Source organism: Hesperophylax consimilis, chromosome 29 (assembly GCF_061612785.1).
Source record: "Hesperophylax consimilis isolate HC1 chromosome 29, BYU_Hcon_1.0, whole genome shotgun sequence".
Lineage (NCBI taxonomy): Eukaryota > Metazoa > Arthropoda > Insecta > Trichoptera > Limnephilidae > Hesperophylax > Hesperophylax consimilis.
Genome location: NC_142864.1, coordinates 19060668 through 19083956, shown reverse-complemented (window position 1 = coordinate 19083956; position 23289 = coordinate 19060668). Strand labels below are relative to the sequence as shown.

Below are 23289 nucleotides of genomic sequence, written 5' to 3'. Positions count from 1 at the left end.
CTAAAAATGAGACGAATGGTGCCGTGCCATTTCGTTGTGATCGTAAAAGCGCGCCAACGTAGGTACGTACGTACATTATTCAACGAAACTCGAACAAAATATTGCCAGATGGGTTTTCAAACTTTGACAAAGGATAAAACATTGGTGACATGTGGTGAAAATATGAATAGGAAATTTTTTATTAAAAAAAAATGTTACCGGACAGCAAAGTGCCCATAACATTTTTTACTCCAAATGTGCTAAGGAAAAGCTGGTTAAAGTTTGTCGGGTACTTGCCGATACACCCTGTATATTATTTTAAATGAATAAATTAATCAAATAAAATTTAGTTGCGCACGCCGGGATTTGAACCCGCAATCTCCGTATTATTTACTAGTCGAGAGCTTTACCCCTCAACCACTGAGGCCTTCATGATTCTTGCAATATTAAACACTGAAAAAAATTCTGCAAGAAAGGCTTGACACCAGAGTGGAACATCGATACTATGAGCTAGTCAGTTGGAATAATGCGATCCTACTGTATGTAAATAATTTACCAAAATGCAATACTGGCCCATTATAAAACTTTGTAAAATTTCACAACCTGCATTCAATACATAATTCTGAATCAATCTACGCAAACTTTATTATTTTAATATTACGTCAAATATAAAAATACTACATTGGTACATTTGCTTTCTATTAATAATGCGTAAAGCATAGTCATATTATTATTGTTGACAGTTAGATCACAAATTGATCAAAAGCTGAAACGGGCTGCGAAACGTTGAAAATTAAAAATTTAGATTTAACTTAGATTGAAATAATTCTCATTTGAACTCACATAATTTACAATAAGTTGGTTAGAAAGATCAACCAATGGAAGTGGTTAATATGATTCCGCACTTGTTGGTTTAATTAAATTTTTTTAAATTTTGTCGATTATAATAGCCCTCAAAATAACTTTACCTATGTAATAATTGTCAATAATTATAGGGTACACCTTTAAAACAAGTCATTACAAAGACTGTAGCAAAGTTACATAACACTCAATTGTCTATGATTTATCGAGAATTATTCTCTGCCTGTTTGTAAGTTCTCTAACCTTCACTTTAGCTTACGTAATCCACACATTAGCTTACATAACCCTCACTGTAGTTTATACAATCCTCACTTGAGCTTATATAACCGTCACTATATGTAGTTCAATATCTTACATAATCTATACATCGGCTAACATTAACCTCATTTCAACTTACATAAATCTCACTTCGCTCTCATAATCCATCCATTAGCTTACATAACCTTCCTGAAGCTCAAATATTGCACACATTTGATTACATAACCCTGCAGAAGCTCAAATAATCTACACATTAGTTTACATAACCCTCCAAAATCTCAAATAATCTGCATAACCCTCACTATAGTTCACTCTAACTCACATAATCTTAACTTTACCCTCATTTCAACATACATATTCCACACATCAATTTACATAACTCTCACTTCAGCTCATATAAGCCATCTATTATCTTACATAACCCTCCAGAAGCTCAAATAATCTTCACATTAGCTTACACAATTCCCCAAAAGATCAATAATCTAAAGATTAGCATACATAACTCTCATTTCAGTTCAAACAATCTACACATTAGCTTACATAACTCATTTCAGTTAAAAAAATCTACCCATTAGCTTACATAACTCTCATTTCAGATCAAACATTACACATTAGCTTACATAACTCTCATTTCAGTTCAAACAATCTACATATTAGCTTACATAACTCTCATTTCAGTTCAAACAATATACACATTAACTTACATAACTCTCATTTCAGTTCAAACATTACACATTAGCTTATATAATTCTCATTTCAGTTCAAACAATCTACACATTTCACATAATGTTCATTTCAGCATACATAACCAACACATTGGCTTAGAAAACCGTCCTCCTGTAGTCCTGCACTTTGCACTAACACCACACCACATCAATTCAGCTTACACAACCCTCAATCCAGCAGTAAATCTTAGCTTGCCCCGCCGGCAGGTTCGTCGTCCACGAACTTGACGTGCGTGAAGGGAAAGTGGCCCGTGCGCCCGTTGAGTTCGCCCTCCCACTGCCCGTTGATGTTCGTCTTGGTCACCTTGACCACGTCGCCGCGCTCGAGACGCAGGGCGGTCTTGTCGTAGGCATTAGGCACGCGGGATTGGCACACGCGAGCCAGAGCGGGCAACACACGCTGGAAAAAATACAAAAGTGTTAATGATGGAAAATTAACGTAATTTAAAATATCTTGAATCTCCTTTCGTCAACCGAATACTGAAACAATTTACAGTTATAAGGCAGGGCCATGTTGGATACTGTACGTAGAAGATTTAATCACTAGGCATTCCTTGAACGAAAGGTGGGTGATTTTTATGAATTAATTTTATAATAATTATGTATACCCACAAAGTGTTTGCTACAAGTGAAAAATTAATTTTATACTTCCCGCAATCAACGAATATGTTCTATCGAATGCCAAAAGGTGTCATTATTGTTCCTCTTATGTAATATTCCAGATAATGTTTTATATTGCGCGTAGACGACATTTTAAATTATTTTCTAAAAATTGAACATCTGTTTGCGTTTATTTATTTGTAGAGCAGAGACGGTTTACATATAGTTCCCGTGAGCACTTAGGCCATAGACCCATTGTGATATCTTCCATTTTACCTTATTCTTTTAACAGTCACCCAGTCCCTTTCATAAAGTTCACCAGGGTTGTCGTTGGATATGTGGCTATGTCTTCTGGTTCCACAATGTGTCTTCCCAGGTCTCATCTCTTAACTCCAATCCCCATTGGTTCCCTGAAGGCGCCACAAGGGAAGAGTTCACAGAGGTGGCCTCATCTCTCCTCTTCATTCCCCTTTGGTTCCGTGAAGGCCCCACAAGGGAAGAGTTCACAGAGGTGACCTCATCTCTCCTCTCCGTTCCCCTTTGGTTCCGTGAAGGCCCCACAAGGGAAGAGTTCACAGAGGTGGCCTCATCTCTCCTCTTCATTCCCCTTTGGTTCCGTGAAGGCCCCACAAGGGAAGAGTTGTTTACATGTTAAAAATTGCATTTTTTAATGTCTGTTACTATAAAAATTTCCAGTAGATCATAGACAACGTAGAGAAATAGTTATATTCAGTATTGTCTCAAATGTTAGGGCAATTTCTGGAAACTAACATACTGAATTCACGTGCTTACCAGAGGGGGTAGACGACTTTTTGTAAAAAGGATGCTGTACATACCTACTATCAAATATACAAATCTATAGATATCTGCAAATTAAAATATATGTAATATTTTCAGAGATATAGCTGTTTAAAAACTAAATCCATTTTCTCGAATGGGACCCTCGTATTTGCCTGTATAAAGTGTGTTAATATTTGTATGTATGATCTCAAGATGTTTGTTTTTAAATAAGCTATCGCAAGAGTGGTTATAAACCAGTTCAGCAAAAATATGTGTCACAAGTTAATTACTGCAGCAGCATTTTAATTCAGTCAAATGGCATTTCAGGATCACATGGTGTCAAAGCATGCCCACTGTTGACAGTTTTTCCAACTTGCCAGAATTCCCAGATTCCCCCATCTTAACCCCTCCGACTTTTCGCGAACTTGAAGCTAAGATGTCTTTACCGAAATGTCAATTTCACGAAAACGTTGTGTTATTACCGCCTCACAATCAAAGCTCTATAAATGAAACATTACTGAACGGAGCCGAATAGTAAAAACTGTTTTAGAAAGGTTACAAAATAGGCTTTCAAATTGTTGTATCATAAATAAATATTAACATTTGTAAATATTTAAATTTAGAATGGAAACATGAAAAAATTGTAAAAATGACTCACCTGTAATGTTTTATGTAAAAACGATACTAAAATCATGGATAATGTAAAAAAAAAACACTTATTTCATCGTACAAATGTACAATAAACAATTCTGTCACTTCACTTTTTGACCATTTCATACAAAATATATTTAAAAAAAAAATAATTAAACTTGCGAGGCGGGTCGGCACGTCAAACGGCTTTCTTGGCGTCGTTTTACGATTTGGCGGGTAAAATTTGCTTCCACTGAGTAGGTCTTTTTACGGGTTTCTATGGATAACTTTGAATAGAGATGTGAAGCTTCATTCAATACGAATATTCTACTTTTTGTTTTAGGGATGTCACTAGAAGAATAACGGAGTTATGACGATTTTTGTGGAAACACACGCGTTGACGTGTAAACACGCTTATTGTACTTGACTGCTATCGTTATTTTATCGTGTATATCTACTTACGTTGCTGACCGGTTAAAGAACGGATTGCATCTGTGGAGTACAGGTGTTGGGTGCGAGTGCTGTTCCTATACTACCGGTATTAGCTTCGTTGATCCCTTCAGCGCCAACGCAGTCGGGAAACACGCCTAACGCGCGCCCAACATAGTGATATTCATCACACGAAAACGGGTTGCTTCTACTTGTTCTTGTGTTCAACACATCGGCTGTGGAATGATTTGTCAGCCTCTATGTTTCCTCCCTCCTGTGATCTCTTCAAAACCCAGGTTCACTCCTTCTTTTCCCCCAACACACCCTCCACAAGGCTTCCCCAATGAGGACAGAGGCACCAAGAAAGGTGATTGATTTCCCTAGCGATCTCCTGTGCAAAGTTGATATTAAAAAAAAAAACTTCTTAAATGAACTACATAAAATCAACTCTTACAAATCTCCAGATAGTATAAAATAAAGTCGCTATCCCGTGTCTGTTTGTGCGCTTAGTTCTTCTAAACAACGCAACGGATTTTGATAGGGTTTTCACTATCATTTAGAGAATTTCTTCCGGAAGGTTTATATATATAATTCACGCATATTATACTTGTAAAAAGTAGAGAAAAGACGATTTTTTGTAATCAAGTCGTAAAAAATTTATTTACAGACATTTACATTGCTAACGCTGGCTAAACTTTGTGAGATACAGTACAATAATGTACTACAGCATTGTATATCTTAAAAAGGTCTACAGAAAGTCCACGGTGGTATATGTTTATCTCCTAAGGAAAACTCTCAGTAACGCCGGATACACGTCAGCTAGTGATTTTATAAACCATGAAATGAATGTGTTTAGCACAGCAAATCCAGATCACATTCAATTTAATTGGATGGAAGCACCCTCCTCAATAAAGACTTCATTGAAATGCTTGGAGTATGTATCAAACTGGCTTAAGAGTGATTGTATACCTGACAAAATCAACTATTTTCGACACACACGAACTCTGTTGTTCATTTCCAAAACAATATTTTTTCTAACTAGAATTTATTTTAAAAACGTTTGCCTGAAAACAGTAAGATGGCGGTAGTGTAAATCTTCGTTATAAAAGTTATGAATTTCAGTTACCAGATGGCACTATTTTTTTGTATTATTTATTTAATTAGAATATAAACGAATATATACAAGGTAACATTTAATTTAATTGTATGTATTTTAATATTTTTACAGAAAGCCTGACATTTCTTTTTTTTTATGCTTCCGATTTTGTTGTCCGGGTTAAATCTTCCCCATAGGAAAAACTAAACCCTTCCACTCACTTTTCCACAAATGATCATCTAGTCAATCAACATTATGTAAGTGCATTATATAAGCAAAATAAATACAAAACAATACAAGAACAACACGTCAACTCACAAAAGATCAAATGGGAAAATAATTCACCGACTCCAGATATTTTCATATCAGAGGGTTCGGCTCGGTAGAACTTCTAACAGGGCCTATAAATCCTACTGATCCCTCAACATAAATATTTAAAAAATCTTTTGTTATCCTACATGTATTCAAAATGACCGACTTTTGCATCTTTATATATAATTTTTTTGAAAGATCTAATACGCCTAAATTTTTAATTAGAGAGCTAGGTATAATGCCAGTAGCCGAAATAACGAATGGTAATATTTTTATAGTCTGAGAATGCCAAATTCTTTTTATTTCATTTCCTAAATCTGTGTATTTTCTTATTTTTTCGCTAACAGATTTTTGAATATTACAGGAATTTGGTATAGCGACATCAATGATATTAGTTAATTTTTTTAATTTTTTCATGTAAAACTATATCGGGTCTATTATGACTAATCGCTTATATTATTATTATTTCTTCCTATATCTTTAGTCCTGATTTTCCATATTATGACATGTATGATGATGTATGTGCCAATTTCTTAATTATGTATATCTCTATTAAAAACATTTTGGCATTTGGTTTTACATAGTTTTATGCACAATAATTAACACATTAAATTCAATAGATAACAATGAATTAAATGAAATAATATAAATAAATAATTTTTTAAGTACTTAAAATTTTAAATACCAAAATACTTTTAACAAAATAAAATTTTATTGATTCTGTGGTCCAGAATAAATATCTAGGTTCAGATATAAATGCTAATACTTCTTTATTTGCGTACACCGGGTTCGAACCCGCGACCTTCGGAATGGGAGTCCAAAGCTTCACCACCGGACAGGCCGGCCGTCAGATGCACGCATTGTAAAAAATATACCTACATCTGGTCAAAAAACAGAGTACCTCTGTTCGTTCTACCTCGGTCAACAATAAGCGTTATAAATAACATTATTGTTTTCTAAGGCCCACAGAAACGCCATCGGGCCCAAAATTCGCTTGTATTCAACAGTCCTTGGTGAAGCAAAACCTCAGATTTGGCAACATTCAGTTCATTTACAACGATGCCACATAGCACTCAGAACTAAAAAGCGCCTTGCGCGGGTGGACATTTTTGTAAGTTGTTTTACAGTGGACGGTAAATTGATATCCCGACCTAAAAATGTCAGCTTATTTGTTTTTTGTCTTTTCATTCATGTTTTTTTAGAATAATTTACAAAAACAATAATAAATATCGTGATATGGCCCGACTCAACAGGATGACGACCTCCGTGACGTCGCGGGTTAAAATCTTGGCGTGCACGAATACCAACCTACATTTTATTTTAATAATTTGTGTTATTTCACAATGTACATAAGCATTATATTTGCGGCATTTTCCAGAGCGTTAGATACTGTCAGTATCGCCCCGATGAAAGACCACAAATCATTATTTAAATTTAGACCGCAGAACGGGTATTATTTATTGAATAAGTGAATCTACCTGGCTATTCAGATTTGGTCACCAAACACGGCTAAAGCCATTTCAAGCAACGTTTCAATTCTGAATGGTGGTCTTACACCAGGCGATACTGAGAGTATCTTTCACTATGGAACGTACCGCGCATATACCATACGTATATTAATTCATTAATTGTGAATAACACAAATTAACCAAATAAAATTTACTTGCCCATTCCGATATTCGATCCCGCAAACTTCGAGGCGAGAGTTTTACAGTATAGTGTACAGAATAGCATAACCTAAGCCAGTGGCCGTTTGGCTTGAATAACTGAAACCGATTTATACGTTGAATATTGGCTTATGACATGGGAAGAGTCAATAGCGAACCATGATAGCGCCATCTGTTGGGATATTTAAAAGAAGCTTTTAGTTCGATGTTCTACCATATTTAAAATTTCAAATAGGCGCCAGCAGACGGCCTGCTTTAAAAGTAATTTAAAAATCTAAAAGTTCTTTCTTAAATTGTAGTATAAAAAATATTAAATTAACTTTAAAAAGTGGAAAAATATAATACCAGTAATTTATCGTTTAGTTTTGTTAAATAAACGTATCCAAAGTTTTACAATCTGCATTTTAAAAACAAGTACAATTAGAGTTTATGAAAAAATTAAACTACGAACCTATTTTATTTATTTTTTAGTTTTTTTTTTCGTACGTTTAAAGAAAACCCCTTCAGGTATTTTTTGACGATATTCAGCCTTTAATAGTATTTTTTAAAACGCACGTATTACGGTCTGAAAAAGGTCATATTTTCGATTTGATTTTGATAATTACTAAGCCTATGTTAATTTAAAAAATGTAAAAAAAAAATTTTACTTGTTGAAAACACTATCATAATCGATTTGCTTAGTAGTATAATCATTATTTTAAATTAATAAAAAACTACACTCGGCCTTAAGTATCGGGGCTGTATAAAAGCCTGAGTAAATCTGGCTTCCAACAAACTGGGTGTCTTATATGGGGGGTGGCAGATTCTTCAATAGAGACCATCTGCTAACCCTATACAAACTCAAGTACACCCAACAATTGAAAATGCTGAGTCTGTTCTGCAGGTATTAATGGAGCCTGCTCTAAGGAGCTAGCAGCATCGATCAAGCGTGATCACACCAGTGCAAGTGGGTAAAACTCCACGGACACAAGCGGAACAACCGTTCACAGTTGATGTTGGCTTCGAGAGTTCACAGACATAGTTCCCCTTTCTTTACACTGTATAGACAGGGGTGCCCTTTTGAGTAATCAATTTTGGTGTCGTCCTTGAGGTGATTTTTCACCAAAGTGGCTGTAATCGCAAGGCGAATCAAGAATGGACTGTAAAATTAATTGTGAACTTGAAGTTGACACAACAATGGTTAGAGATGGTGAACAGGGAGTAAGGAAGGAATCCGACTTACCCCTTTGATGTTCGTCAACGATGTTGCTGGTTGGTTTTACTCACAGGAGATGATTTATTGCACACGCAACTTCCACAACATCTGGGTTGGGTAAGAAACACACTGAGGGAACCGAATATGTTCACGGCACAGTATTCTACCCCGAGTTGATATCAATAAAAGCACTGATCATAAAGAGATGTTCATCACACCGGCTTCATCAATAAACTGATTTGACAGTTAAGTTTATTGTTGTAAATGTCACACAAACGTGGCTACAGTCGGATAATGACAGGTACTTGTAGGTAATAGGATGGGAAAATTTCAAGGACAATGTTAAAGGAATATAGTTGCGTCAACAGTGGCGCTAAACAAATTATCCAATTATTAATAAGTTTGATGGGTGTACCAACCTGCATGGAAGTCTTGCCCTGCGAATGGTTGGGGGGAGTGTCGGGGGCCAGCGGTGAGCCGCTGTTGTTGAGGGCCGACTGGTTGAGGCCGTCTGTCGCGCTCACACTGTTGCTATTGCTGTTGGCGCTGGTCTCCACATACTGGAATTATTACAAACAATAAATATCATTTGAATCTCCACCACATCTTGCCTTGCTACACTAAAATCTCTATTAACGCTTGTTTCGTGATGGCCAATGCTATTGGTTCTTGGTGGGTTTGAATTGTTCTGCACCAAAGGGAGCTAGGATTTGAGTGAGACCTGTCAACTCTGCAAGAAATGTTCTGTTGCCGCCATTTGCTCTGTTATGACCTCACCTGGTTGTACAGTTATCGCTGTGGAACACATGGTTATCCAAGTGACGTTCACTGGAGATAATACATGTTAAGAAGTGCGTATTATTCAGTCACGGGACCCAACTAAATTGCGTTAAAGAAGAATTGCATTAAGTATGCTTTCTTGTGCAATACTCTCGTTTTGGTGTGGGGCATTCAGACTTGCATCGGAACTACAGGAAACTACGGGAAACGAGTTCCTTCTCTTTGACCCGTTAGACGGCACGAGGCAATCACGTCATTTTACATTTATGTAGTTCCAGTACCGGGTATCGAACCCGAGCCTTCTCAGTGAGAGCCAGATATCCTGGAATGCCAAGTGGCCCTTGCAAAATTATGTTTTTGTAAATTAGAAGGACTTACCAGATAATGTGATTTTATATAGGTATTTATAAAAATCTGTGAGTATTTTACTCAGGACAGCTACTTATATTCAGAGCAATGTTTATTTTTTTCTCTCTATTGTTATAAAAAATATTACATATAATGAAGGAATGTGTAAATATTCATTAGTTTTATTACATATTTTGTTGCCAAGCGAAAAAAACAAATTTTAGTATGCTAGGAGCATTGTTTAAGGTTTAAAATACCATAAAATCGAGGGAAGTGCGTCGAGCAACTAGTAAATCCACGGTGGATGTCTCGGAACGCTAACGGTTAAATAAGAGAAAATGAACTGTTCACAGAACTACTAGTGTTGGTGAAAGTGAAGAATGGTATAATCACCCTCATGATGTATGGTACGGGAATGGATCCTGTGTTTCCTGCCCGGTTCCTGGCGGTCCACCACTGTTCCTCGTCCTTGCAGATCACTTCCAGCACTTCTCCTTTCCTGAACGGGAGGTCATCGGTGTCCTTGACATTAAACAAACAAACAAACGTTGAAATGACAGATAAGAACAATGGAAAAAGGAGGTAAGCAGAAAACTCTATTAACGTAAAACTGAATGGTAGTTGCTACGAGGCGTATCCAGAAAGTAAGTGTACTGAATTTTTGTAGGTTACAAATTTTTTTTATTGAAACAAAAAAATTACATGGTTACCGTAGTACATATGTGAGCTATTTTTCGACATAGTCGCCATTCTTCTCAATGCAGGTGGTGAAGCGGGGTATCAACTTTTTGATGCCTTCCTCGAAGTAGTTTCCCGCCAACCCCTTCGTCCACTTCTCCACCTCCCCCTTTACCTCCTCGTCGGTTGAAAACCTTTTTCCACCCATGTACAGCTTCAGGGAGGTAAAGAGATAATAATCTGAAGGTGCTAGGTCAGGGGAATGAGCGGGGTGGTTCAGGACATCCCATTTAAACAAGGCAAGCAGTTCCTTCGTAGTGTTGGCCGTGTGTGGTCTGGCATTGTCGTGCAGCAGGCTGACTCCCTTTGTCAGCATGCCTCTCCTCTTGTTTTGAATCGCCTTCCGCAATTTTTTTAGGGTCTCACAGTATCTTGCAGAGTTGATGGTCTCCCCTTGAGGCAGATATTCGATCAAAATTATGCCTTGACAGTCCCAAAACACGGATGCCGTGATTTTCTTGGCTGAAATTGTGGTTTTGAACTTTTTGGCGGAGGGTGAAGAGGTGTGACGCCACTGTTGAGACTGCCTTTTGGTTTCGGGCGTGTAGTGTGTAACCCAAGTTTCATCTCCAGTAACGATGGAGCGGAGAAATTCATCTCCATGGAGTTTGCAGTGCCTCAAAAACTCTTGTCCAGCTTCCACTCGATTCAACTTGTGTTGGTCTGTCACCTGTTTTGGGACCCACCTTGCGGACAGTTTCCGATATCCGAGGGTTTCTGTGATGGTTTCGTGTAGTAGAGATCTGGAGATTTGCAGAAACACTCTCACAACAGAATTCATTCGGTTGTGAGAGCCTCAGTACACTTACTTTCTGGATACGCCTCGTAATAGAATGTTGTCAAATGAAGCGAACCTAGGAGTCCCCAATGGAGTGCTGATACCTACCCTGATGTATGGCTGTGGGACATGGAACTGGCAGAGGAAGGATGGAAGTAGATTGAAGGCTATACAAATAAGAATACTAAGGGAGGGAATTCTATTCAGACTAACTACCTTAAATGTACTCCTCATTGCTCAGAATACTAAGGGAGAGAAATTCTATTCAGACTAACTACCTTAAATGTACTCCTCATTGCTCAAAATACTAAGGGAGAGAAATTCTATTCAGACTAACTACCTTAAATGTACTCTTCATTGCTCAGAATACTAAGGGAGAGAAATTCTATTCAGACTAACTACCTTAAATGTAATCATTGCTCAGAATAATACTAAAGGAGAGAAATTCTATTCAGACTAACTACCTTAAATGTACTCATTGCTCAGAATAATACTAAAGGAGAGAAATTCTATTCAGACTAATTACCTCAAATGTACTCCTCATTGCCCAGAATACTAAGGGAGAGAAATTCTATTCAGACTAACTACCTTAAATGTACTCCTCATTGCCCAGAATACTAAGGGAGAGAAATTCTATTCAGACTAACTACCTTAAATGTACTCCTCATTGCCCAGAATACTAAGGGAGAGAAATTCTATTCAGACTAACTACCTTAAATGTACTCCTCATTGCCCAGAATACTAAGGGAGAGAAATTCTATTCAGACTAATTACCTTAAATGTACTCCTCATTGCGCAGAATACTAAGGGAGAGAAATTCTGTTCAGAATAATTACCTTAAATGTACTCCTCATTGCACAGAATACTAAGGCAGATAAATTATTATGCTGAGTTAGTGGACATTTCACTTTGTCACTAAATAAATTGTTGTTGGGGAGGTTCAGTTATGTATAAAAAGTAAGAAAAAAACTGTATATCTTTACTATTCCTATGTAAAAGCTACTAAAAAGGGTGTTAACAATCAAATAAATTGCAAATGTGGAGATCCAACAAGAATACAAGGCTGATGTAAGTGTAATGGGCAAGATTAAAAAAAGGGAAGCTTAGATGTTTAGTACATGCAGACCGGATGATCTGAGGATGAAGTGCAGAATATATGATGTGAAAATGAGTGGTAGAAGAAGTCAAGGAGGTCCTAGGAACACATGGCACGATCAAGTGAATCTTTCCTTTTACTTTCCTTTTTTTTTTTTTTTTTTTTTTTTTTTTTTTTTTTTTTTTTTTTTTTTTTTTTTTTTTTTTTTTTTTTTTTTTTTTTTTTTGTAAATACCTTCAATAAAAGCACCGGTGCTAAGATTCTCCATAGAAAAGACCATAGTAACAAATTGAATAACCTAGAAGCACTCGAAATAAAGAAAGCAATTAAAACCAAAAGTTTAATTCTGAATAATCAATTAGATTTGTCAAAAAGCTTGATTAGTTTAATTTTGTACCCTTACGATGCTCGAGTGTAGCGAAACCGGTCGGTCTTAAAATTAATAAAAAATCGTGGATTTAAACAAAAAATATTGTTTTTATTTCTTTCCTTTTACATTTGACAGGTCGGTGGCTGAGTTGACATCGCGTTTGGGTCCCATCCAGGCGTAGTGTGTTCAACTCCTCGGCTGGCTAAGTCCTCCAACACAACACAAGCAACATTTTCCACTTACTGTGGGGGTAGTAAGAGATTTTCAAATATTGTCAGGTTATTCGTAACCCGGGAACAGATAGACTATTGCATCCACCGCTCTATTCCGCTGAAATAAACATCTCAATGATGTCAAGAGCCTAAACTAATAGAATAATAATATTGCTTAGTAAGGCTACACCCAGTGACATGTATTGGCGGTTAACTACTCACATTCCCGTCGAAGTCGTACTTGGCCATGACGGTCTCCAGCACCGAGGAGGGGGGCTGCTGCAGCGGTCGCACAAGCGGCGTGGAGTCCAGGTAGTGCTGGCGGTAGAAGGCCAACAGCGCTGGCAGGTCCGTAAAGAGCTGGTCTCCGATGCGGTAGCGGATCCCATCGGGCTGGACCACCCGGTTTATTATGTAGTGGGAGACGCGGCCATCCTCTCTGGAATTATGATAACAAGTCGGGTTAGTCAAATTAAACATTAAGATGCTTTATGGCACAGCAGAATTGATAAGAATTTGACTGACTAAAGACGCCATGGGCAAAACGCAAAGTTTCGAGTACAGCGAGTATTTAAACTATTTATGTATGTTTGTATATAGGTGCGTGAGGATTGTTTTTGCGTACATCTGCCAAATGTCAAACACATTCATAATAAAGCTAAAGCTGGGAAAAAAACTAAAGCTTTCGACAAAGTAAACCACTCAATCCTTATGGCCAAACTATATGCTATCGGTATTAGAAACCCCTTGCTATCCTTCTTTAATTCTTACTTAAGCAATAGAAAACAAAGAGTAAAATTAAACAACTTTGTGTCTACTATTATTGAAGTAACGTCCGGCGTACCTCAAGGAGCACATCTAGCGCCGCTTCTTTTTAACTTATTTGTAAACGACATTATGAGTATTTTCTCTCATACACGCTTTTGGCTTTTTGCGAACGACAACAAGATTAAAAAAATAATAAAAAATCACGATGACTGCCTTTTTTTCCAATCGGATGTCGACTCTTTGGTGTAAAATTAATTGTTTGAAACTAAATGTCGAAAAATGCAAAATTATGTCCTTCGATAGATCAAAAAAACCGATTGTCTTCGAATACAAACTTAATAATATTTGCTTAGGAACTGTTACATCTATTAACCTTTCCGGGAGTAAGTTACGTAATTCTGGTTGTGCTCTGGGGAGTGAGTTTTTTTTACATAAACAAAGATATATATTTTTTTATTAAATTTTATGATAGTATGCAAAATAAATAACAGCCGATATCTCTGTCGATAATGATGTACAATGTTTAAAATTGGTGTAAAGTCACAGGAATATGTCCATAGATGGCAATACGATGCATATTTACAGAATATGCATCGAATATGAATATGCGACCCTGTCGTCCATAGCCGTCCATACTCCTTTGGCGAAAGTGTGTACCGTCGTTCATTCGCGTCCATACTCCCGGAATGGTTAAAGACCTTGGTGTCTCTCTTGATAGCAAGCTTTCTTTTTGGGATCACATAGCTGCAATCGTTAATAAATCCCTCAAACTACTTGGTTTCATCACTAGAATCACTTCGGACTTCAAAAACGTAAATACCCTTAGAACTCTTTACTGCTCCTTGGTTCGCCCCCATCTTGAATATGCTTGTGTTATCTGGTCTCCTTTTTATGCTGTCCACATTCGACGCATTGAATCTGTTCAACATCGGTTCTTAAGAGGGATTGCTAGGAGGCTAGGATTAGAAAAATAAGGCAAATACTCATATGATGAAATTGAACTAACTCTAAACTTCTCTCCTTTGGAAGTCCGTGGGGAAAGAAATGACCTCATTTGCTTCTTCAAAATTATAAATGGTATTATTGATTCACCTACTCTACTGCAACTCATTCCTTTCAATATCCCCTCGCACAGACTCAGAAATAATGAACTGCTCTTCCTCACCCATCATTTGACAAATTTTGGATATTATTCACCATTGTCCAGAATGTGTAGACTGGTCAACTCAAGTCAAAACCTTAACTTTTTTGGGATAAGTCTGAATGATTTTTGCCGCTAAACTTTTGGTCGCTAAACAAGTCACGGAATATTATAAGTGTCCCGTGGTCCTGACCCACGGCGTAGTCTTGACTTGATTCGACTTGTCACTTTATTTTCTTATATTATATCTGCCTTATGTCTTTGCTTTCATGTACCTTTGTCTACTCCTGTATTTTTCATTTTACTGTATTTGTGTTATTATTTTGTAATTTGGACGATGTCCGTTAATAAATAAATAAATAAATAATATTAAAGATTAAGTTGGAGTCTGTAATTAGAGGTAGCCAAAGGATTATTTTGGTTATGGTTTTGTGTGCTTTTATGATTGGGTCTAGTGCAGATGAAGTGCCACCTCCCCTTGCTGTAATTGGGTCTAGTGCAGATGAAGTGTCACCTCCCCATGCTATGATTCCGTATGTAAAGTAGAGATGATATTTCTTTTAAAAGACTGGAGAATTTTTATGAAATGACCTTAAAAAGCTATATTATTATTGAAGAAATATTAGAAGAGAAATTCGTAGTTGTTTACACTTTTTACACATTTACTTTTTTTCAATGTCGCGAACTGTGAAGACGAAAGGTTTCTGACTTTATGATCTGTCCTCACCAATGAGGCAACGACTAAAGAAGTATGTATGGTATATAGCTTCCTCTTTTTTTTATTTTTATATTAACTCCACACAGGAGGCCCTGAAGAAAATAATTTCCCTCAGGGCCTATGTCATCTTTGGGGATGCTGTGTGGAGGGTCTTTTTGTGGAGAGGAAGGAGTGAACATGGGTCTTGAAGAGTCCCACGTTGTAGGAGGGAGGAAACACAGAGGCCGGCAGTTCGTTCCACAGCCGAGCTGTTGAACTTAAGAACGAATCGTAGAAGCGACCCGTTCTCATGTGACAAATGTCAACCGTGTACAAATGTTGGGCGCGCGTTTGGCGTGTATCCCGACTACGCACCGGTGCCGAAGGGATCAATGACGCTAGTTCCTCAGAGAATCTTCCATTGTAATACCGACAGAACAAGGACAGCATACCTACCTGACGCCTGTGCTCTAAAGATTGCAGTCCGTTTGTTAAGATTGGGGAATCTATCAAACGGACCGCCCGTTTCTGCACAGAGTCAAGGGTTTTTTTCAGGTATTTAGGGGCTCCGGACCAGAGATGGCTGCTAAATTCGACAGTAGGGGGCACTTGCGATTTGTACAGGGTCAGCAGTTGTGTACTATTAAAGTATCTGCGGGCCCTGTACAGTACGCCCAGCTTCTGAGAGGCCAACTTTACTCTGGCTTCGATGGAGCCCCCGTACCTGAGCTGGTCACTTATAGTTACACCAAGCATATCAATGGAAGGCCTGTTCGGAAGATTGCTTCCATTGAAGGAGACTAGATTATCATTTGGATCCCTTTTAGACGTAATCAGACAGGATTGGGTCTTTGAAACATTAAATTCGACGAGATTATTTATCCTCTGAATTCAATATGAAAGTATGTGGATGGATTGTTTGCTTCTCACCTGACACACAGGACATAGTCCCCTTGTATAGTGTTGCTGTCTCGCACCAGGAACACGCCGCTCTCTCTCTCCCCCATCAGCATCTGGGTGGCTTCCAAGCGGGTCAGACCGCCAAAGTACCAACTGGAACAAAATTAAACTCTTATCCACAACAAACAAAATAAAGCACGAGAGTCTCGGTTTTGTGGAGTCAGTTGAACAATGGCTACACCATTTAGATATGTTGTGAAACTGAAGGGAGAGGTGAAAGGAGAAGGATCACAGAGGGCATTAGTAGAGATATTGTAGAGATCTGCAGGATCAGGATAAATACCACTGCTATTCAAGGTCAAGTGAACTCACAAATATTCCTACCATGTTCTAACAAGGACATTGGCCTACTGGCTGTCCACCATCAATAATTATAATTTACGTCAATAAAAGTCTACAATATTTTGTGTAATCCCGGAGTTTCGTTGAAGAGCTATCAATTTGGGAGGCGGGTATGGGTACCACCGCCGCTGCCCCGGGAACTATTTATTCCATAACCAACACCTCTGTCACAGGTCACCGTACGTTTGGTGACTTAGTAGGGATGCCTGGGTTCACATGGTAAGGTGTGTTTAGGTCTTGGCGGCGGATGCATCTGCCCACCGACTGCATGGCAGGCCGGACCGGGAGGAGAGTGGATGAGGGAGACATTTTGACCTCTATTTCTATGTCGCCTTGCACCGCAGTGGGAGGGATTCCTGCACACCCCTAATACCTTTTACCTTCCCAAAACTTCCTCTCAATCCTTTCCTTAAACCACACCGCATCTCCAAAGATGACATAGGCCCCGAGGGAAATGATTTTTCTGGAGAAATTATTGAAAAAATGTTAAATGGGGAAAATTTAAAAAAATATATATTCCGGAAGTTGCAACAGTTTTGATTCCGAATGGTATCGCACAAGTGTCTACATCTGCCGGAGTCATTTGAACGAAGGTATCTAAAATTGGGGTATGCTGTGAGGCTGAAACGAGTGAGAAGGGGAAGGAGATAGGGAAAAGGAAGTTTGCAAAGTACCAGGCTATTCTGATCTGGTCACCAAACACGGCTAAAATAATTTGAAGCAATGTTTCAATCCTGAATGCCGGTCAGACAGACATAACTACATACCATAAATTTTGTTTATTGATTTATTACTTCCTTCTCAATCTGCTCACGAAATTCCAATCTATTTGAATCAATACTAAATGCAAATCATTGGTAATTTAAATATCATTAAATTAACGTTGGACCATGTATATCACTGAGAATGTTTAAAAAGATTGTACAGATGGATTTGGCGGCAATAGAAGTCGGGGACCTCCCAGGAAGACATGGCACAATCGAGTAAATCAAATAATCATTTATTCGGGAAATATTAAGGAATAATTATAATCATTCATTTTGGGAGGCGGGTAAGGGTACAGCCTCCGCGGGAAGATGCGTCCCTGTATGTCGGAGGCGCCGTTCATGACACTGTACCCCCGTGTGATTCAGCCTGAGCACGTTATCTCATACCTTGGCTTGTGATAGCTGCTGCAGGATGCGTTCCCACTCTGAGCGATGGATTCATCACACTCCCTGCGCTAATGTCTGCAGTAAACTTTATTAACTCTTTGTAAACATTCTAACAACTTCGATGGCACCGCAGTGGCTACATAAACAATGGGTATACGTTTTATTGTTAAAAAAATAAAAGGGTCCTTCAGTATTTAGTTGTATACAGTACCCACTTACGATTGATTGGTTGTGCTTTTTGCTCTGTTTTTCATACATAACAATAAGTATGCATTCATTGTATTTGAATATTTTTTACTGGGTAATAAATAATATTCTCACTCCATCAGAGACCAGGCTTAATGGAGAACTCCATATTTTAAGAAAAGGTCCCAAGCAGGACTGTGTGGTCAGCTCGAAAAGGGCAGTTAAAGGTGGCAGACGGGAAACCGGTGAGTACTGTGACACGTGTCCTAACAATTTTCTAAAAATATCGTAATTATTCCTCTTATTTTTACATTAGTAGGTGCGCCATATAAAAAAAATTTGGAGTACAAAGGTTTAATTTCAATTAGTTTTCTGTTTTACCTACTGCCTACCCTGATTAAAAACTCCGTACACGCCACTGAGACTGCGTGGAAGAGGATTGGAGCAGGACGGGAAGGACTAAAGACTAGAGGCGAGTGGCGAGCGACTGCAGCCAGCGGAGAGCATTTGTGTAGGAAGCAGAATCCCACCATCACTTAGATGTATATGATAATGACCACTTGAATTATTTTATGCGAATTCCCTACAAGTCCTAACTGCTACCAACCATCTGTAGACAGTGAGACTATGGAATCCCCAATTGGGGTATGTTGTGAGGCTGAAAGTAGTGGGAGGGGAAGGAGATGGGTGGGGGAGTACCTGGCTATTCAGATCTGGTCACCAAACACGGCTAAAGCCATTTCAAACATTCGAACAAATTCCCCAATTCCTCATATATGTGCACAATATAATACAAAATTTTACAGCATTGACATTTTTGGTAATAACCTAAAGAAATATCGATATGAAGTAATGCGTACGATCGATTATTAATATGAGAGTATGTAGTACGAGAGCCCACGACCAAAATTTTTGTCTCATAGCAATACGGCCAAAACCGCATCAAATCGATAGATACGATTATCCTGAACTCGAAAATACCAATATCAGACATTTTCCGCGTAGCGTTTGATCTGACCGAATTTTCAAAATTGTCAAAGAATTTTACCGAACTGCATCATAGCAATATGTCTGATTTGCAGACTGTAGTTGAATGATAGTTCTGAGATACCGGAAACATATTTTTCAGACGTTAGTGGTGTAGCGCAAACCCGTAAAATCACTTCAAAAAATTAAAAATTAGACAAAAAAAATGTCTCATAGCAATACGTCTGAAAATCTTTTTTATTAGTAAATTTTGGTTATTTGATGCGAACAAAACAATTTTCAGACGGAAATGTGAACGCATTAAATTTTGAGACCGTTTTGAAAATGTTAACAAATTTTACCGATCGGTATCATAGCAATATATCTGAAAATTGTTGGACATGATAAAATAAGTTGTCCACATGTGCAAAAAATTTATATCAGACAAATTAAGTGTAGCATCTTCTCTATCAGACAACTTTTCGATACTCAGATATCATTTAAAAATCGTATTGAGGCATCTTGAATTTTCTGTTACAAACCAATGAGGGGTAATTACAAACCAAACAATGAGGGGCAGGAGCGTAACAAGCGCTGAGGCTGTTGAAATTAAATACTGATTGATTTGATAGTTTTGGTTTTATTTAAAGCACACTTGAGTAACTTTTACAAAAGAAATAAGTAATGACATCTGTCATCTGTCAAAGTACATATAATAGACAAGTTGGGAGATTCTTGAATATCTATGAAGGCTGTAAATTTAAAAAAAACATTTAACAGAGGCGTCGTCCAGGCGATTCCGAAACGTTATTTTCGTTTTTGGGAGTATATGCTACACTTAAAGTGTCTGAAAACAGGTTTTTGGTAATCATGGCAACAATACGAAAAGTTGAAAAAAAAAATTATCCGTATTGCTATGATACAGGTCGGCTAAATTTGTTGACATTTTCAAAAATGCGCTCAGGCTATATGCTACGTGCAAAATGTCTGAAAACAAACTTTTTCGTAATACAATTATAAAATCTATGTACATTTTCACTATCAGACGTATTGCTATAATACCGACTGTCTTTTTTTTTGACACAGCAGAAATGGCCTCCCACGCAGTTGCTACACTTTCGACCGTTACTACACACCTAGTCGGGTTCAGAATCATACAATCTAACGATTTTATAGGGTTTTTGCCGTATTGCTATGAGACATGGTTTTGGTCGTGGGCTCTCGTACTATGGATATATATATGGATATACAATATGTGTAACGGACGTAGCTGACCACATTATTCAATTTTATAAAATCTGTTTAACATTTATAAAATGTGCCTACCCCACGCCACTGGCGAAATCACCACTCCCCGCCACTGGCCATTTTGTTCCCGGCCGCTTGAAAAACTTTGTCTACGAACGGCATCGATACCGCATCGCCGGCTTACCTGCCGCGTGGATCGATGTCCAACATTTTTTCTATGTAAAATTTACTAGGAAAAATCAATTTTTAAATATTGCAAATGTTTATATTTTACTTGTTCATCCCCTCGGCGGTAGTCAAATAAACACTATTTTCTATATACTACCGCTGAGGAGATATTAAAAAAGCTGTTTTTCACACATATGTATAACCATTTTTTGAACAATATTTTTTACCCTTTTTGCGTGTACAAAATCCAGGAACCTCGTAGCATAGTGAATCTTATCTCTTTCTGAGCGCTATGTTACGGGGGACCTGGGAAAAATACCAACTTAACAATGTTTTACAAATTTGATCGCTTTAAGATCATTTTTACACATTTATTTACAAACATTTCTTATTTTTTATCGTATCTTGACAAACGAAAAATCTAGTTGTCAAGATACACATTCTTATAACTACTATGCATTTAAACTATGTAATTGTTATTCATGTAAGCGTTCAAAATCTTTTCTAACTCGCAAATTTAAGCGACTACTTTCGCCGGTGCTGCCGGCAAAATGAATATGCGACATTTTGCCGGGGCCTATAAACTCATTGTTGGCGCGGGTACAATCCCCCACCACTTTTGGGCTCCCAGCCCAATGTCGGGCGCGAGTCAGGCTAATTAAATATAAGCAGCCACATAATTGAAAATAAATTAGTTCATCTTTACCACCGAAACCAAGCGTTTTATTATCTACAAGTGACTCCTGCCCAACATCTGCCTCACCTCGCCAAGTCTTCTGCTCCAAGATCTTCTGGTGTTACCTCTTCAAGACCAGCCGGCCCTCCTCTGGAAAACCGCCAACGCCAGAAGCGAGCAGAGACGACAGCACACCCAGTGCCCAACATTCACCAAGCCTGGGTGCCGGAGGCAGATTTCATCATCAAATATTACTACTATCATCATCATCGGCCGTAAAGGAGCATTCTCATCGGTTGAAGACACGGTTTGGACCCGGCGCCTAAATCTACAGTCTTGTGCGGACTCCCGTCCAGTACAATATGTATCGGCAGCATCTCCTATCCTCTTCCTATTTTCCCCTTCCTTTAACACCAAATTAATTTTAAGATACTAAAACTTCATTTCTAATGCACTTTAACATAAGAAACTTCTGTGGCTTGACTTCAGTTAACTTGTATATTTATATCTATCATTGTATATTATATAAAAGCTGTTTGTTTCTTAAAAAATAAATAAATTTCAAGCAACGTTTCAATTCTGAATGGTGATCTTACACCAGGGCGATACTGAGAGTATCTTCCACTCTGGAACGTACCGCAAGTACATTATAGATTATCTTTAAACTAATAAATTGTGAAATAACACAAATTCATTGCCGTGATTTGAACCCGCGACTGCTGATCGAGCCTTACCCCTCGACAACGGAGGCCGTTGCATATCTCAAACATTAAACAGCCGATTTTTAATTCTTTCTTGGATTGCTATAACATTGAACGTGCGGGACTTAGAATGATAAATAATAAACAATGAACAGTAGTTGTGCGTGGTGCCAAAAGAAATAATGTTTTCGAATGCCGCCCGTTGGTAATGCAGCTTTATTCACAATAGACGGAGAATTTGTAAATAAACAAACTTTGAATAAATAAAACTTGGCCGGAGAATTCTTCGGAACTTTAATGGGAATCCAAGATTGGCAGATTTAGAGTTGATTCTCATTTAAATAAATATATAAAATGCATGGTTTATTTTTACAAATGTGATCAGTCCTAACTGTTAGCGCAGCCAGGATTATCGCATCCCCAGCATTTGGGGTACGGGTACATATTTCACTAACCGGCACACTTTAAATAAGCACAGATTATAGAAATTACAGTCCGTTTCAACTTAATTACAACAAAAAACAACAATTTACGTTGGGATAGATGGTAAAAGAAAAAACAATTACGACAGGATAGATGGTAAAAGAAACAACAATTTACGTCGGGTTAGATGGTAAAAGAAACAACAATTTACGTCGGGTTAGATGGTAAAAGAAACAACAATTTACGTCGGGATAGATGGTAAAAGAAAAAAAATTACGTCGGCATAGATGGTAAAAAAAGCAACATAATTACATTTTCATTCAATAAAAGCTAGAAATTTACCTTATAAAACGATCCCTTTGCTGCCATTTTGAACCCTTTTTGTATGGATTGACACTTGGGGAAGTTTCATTTAAATCTAAATATACATAAATTACTTAATTAACCCAACCTTAGAACCTAATAGCCTATTTTGTGCATGTAAATAGTTGTTTCTAGTAATAATTGTCAAAACAAGTGTAATTTCCATAATTTGTGCATAAAGGGGGTGGTTGGGGAAATAATTACTGGGGTATCTTGTAAGGCTGAAGTGAGGACGGGAAGGAGACGGGGAGACAAAGTTTGGGAAGCGTTCTTTAATATGTGAATACCGCATAGGAGTTTCAAATGTCTGGAACCAGTGGAACTATGGTATTCTCAATTGAGATATGTTGTGAGGCTGGAGGGAGATGGGAGGGGAAGGAGATGAGGAGGAGGAAGGTTGGAAAGATTCTGTCTATTGAGATTTGATCACTAAACATGGCAAAAGCTATTTCAAGTACAGTTTCGATTCTGAATGAAGGTGTTTCACTAGTGCAGAACTAGAGAGTATTTAACACCCAGACAGAGTTGTGTGGTGATCTATCCTCTCTACCTACCCCTCTGGAGAAACAGTGTGATGGTTAGTTAGTTAGAGTTTGAATGCGAAATCCATAACTAACTCTTCTTGACTAACCTGTTTTATAA

At 37.8% G+C, this 23289-nt stretch overlaps 1 protein-coding gene across 2 annotated transcripts in view; it reads right to left on the bottom strand.

Moving 5' to 3' along the window:
- Positions 1–277: 277 nt before the first annotated feature.
- Crk (Crk proto-oncogene, adaptor protein) overlaps positions 278–23289 on the bottom strand; it is a 28020-nt gene continuing 5008 nt past the window's right edge. For both annotated transcript variants that reach the window (XM_089649186.1, XM_089649185.1), the window contains exons 2-6: positions 16391–16513; positions 13077–13293; positions 10054–10182; positions 8952–9092; positions 278–2223 (exon numbers count right to left, since the gene is read on the bottom strand). In XM_089649186.1, the coding sequence (XP_089505312.1) occupies positions 2011–2223; positions 8952–9092; positions 10054–10182; positions 13077–13293; positions 16391–16473 (783 nt within the window). In that variant the 5' untranslated portion in view covers positions 16474–16513 and the 3' untranslated portion in view covers positions 278–2010. The remainder of the gene's footprint in view (positions 2224–8951; positions 9093–10053; positions 10183–13076; positions 13294–16390; positions 16514–23289) is intronic.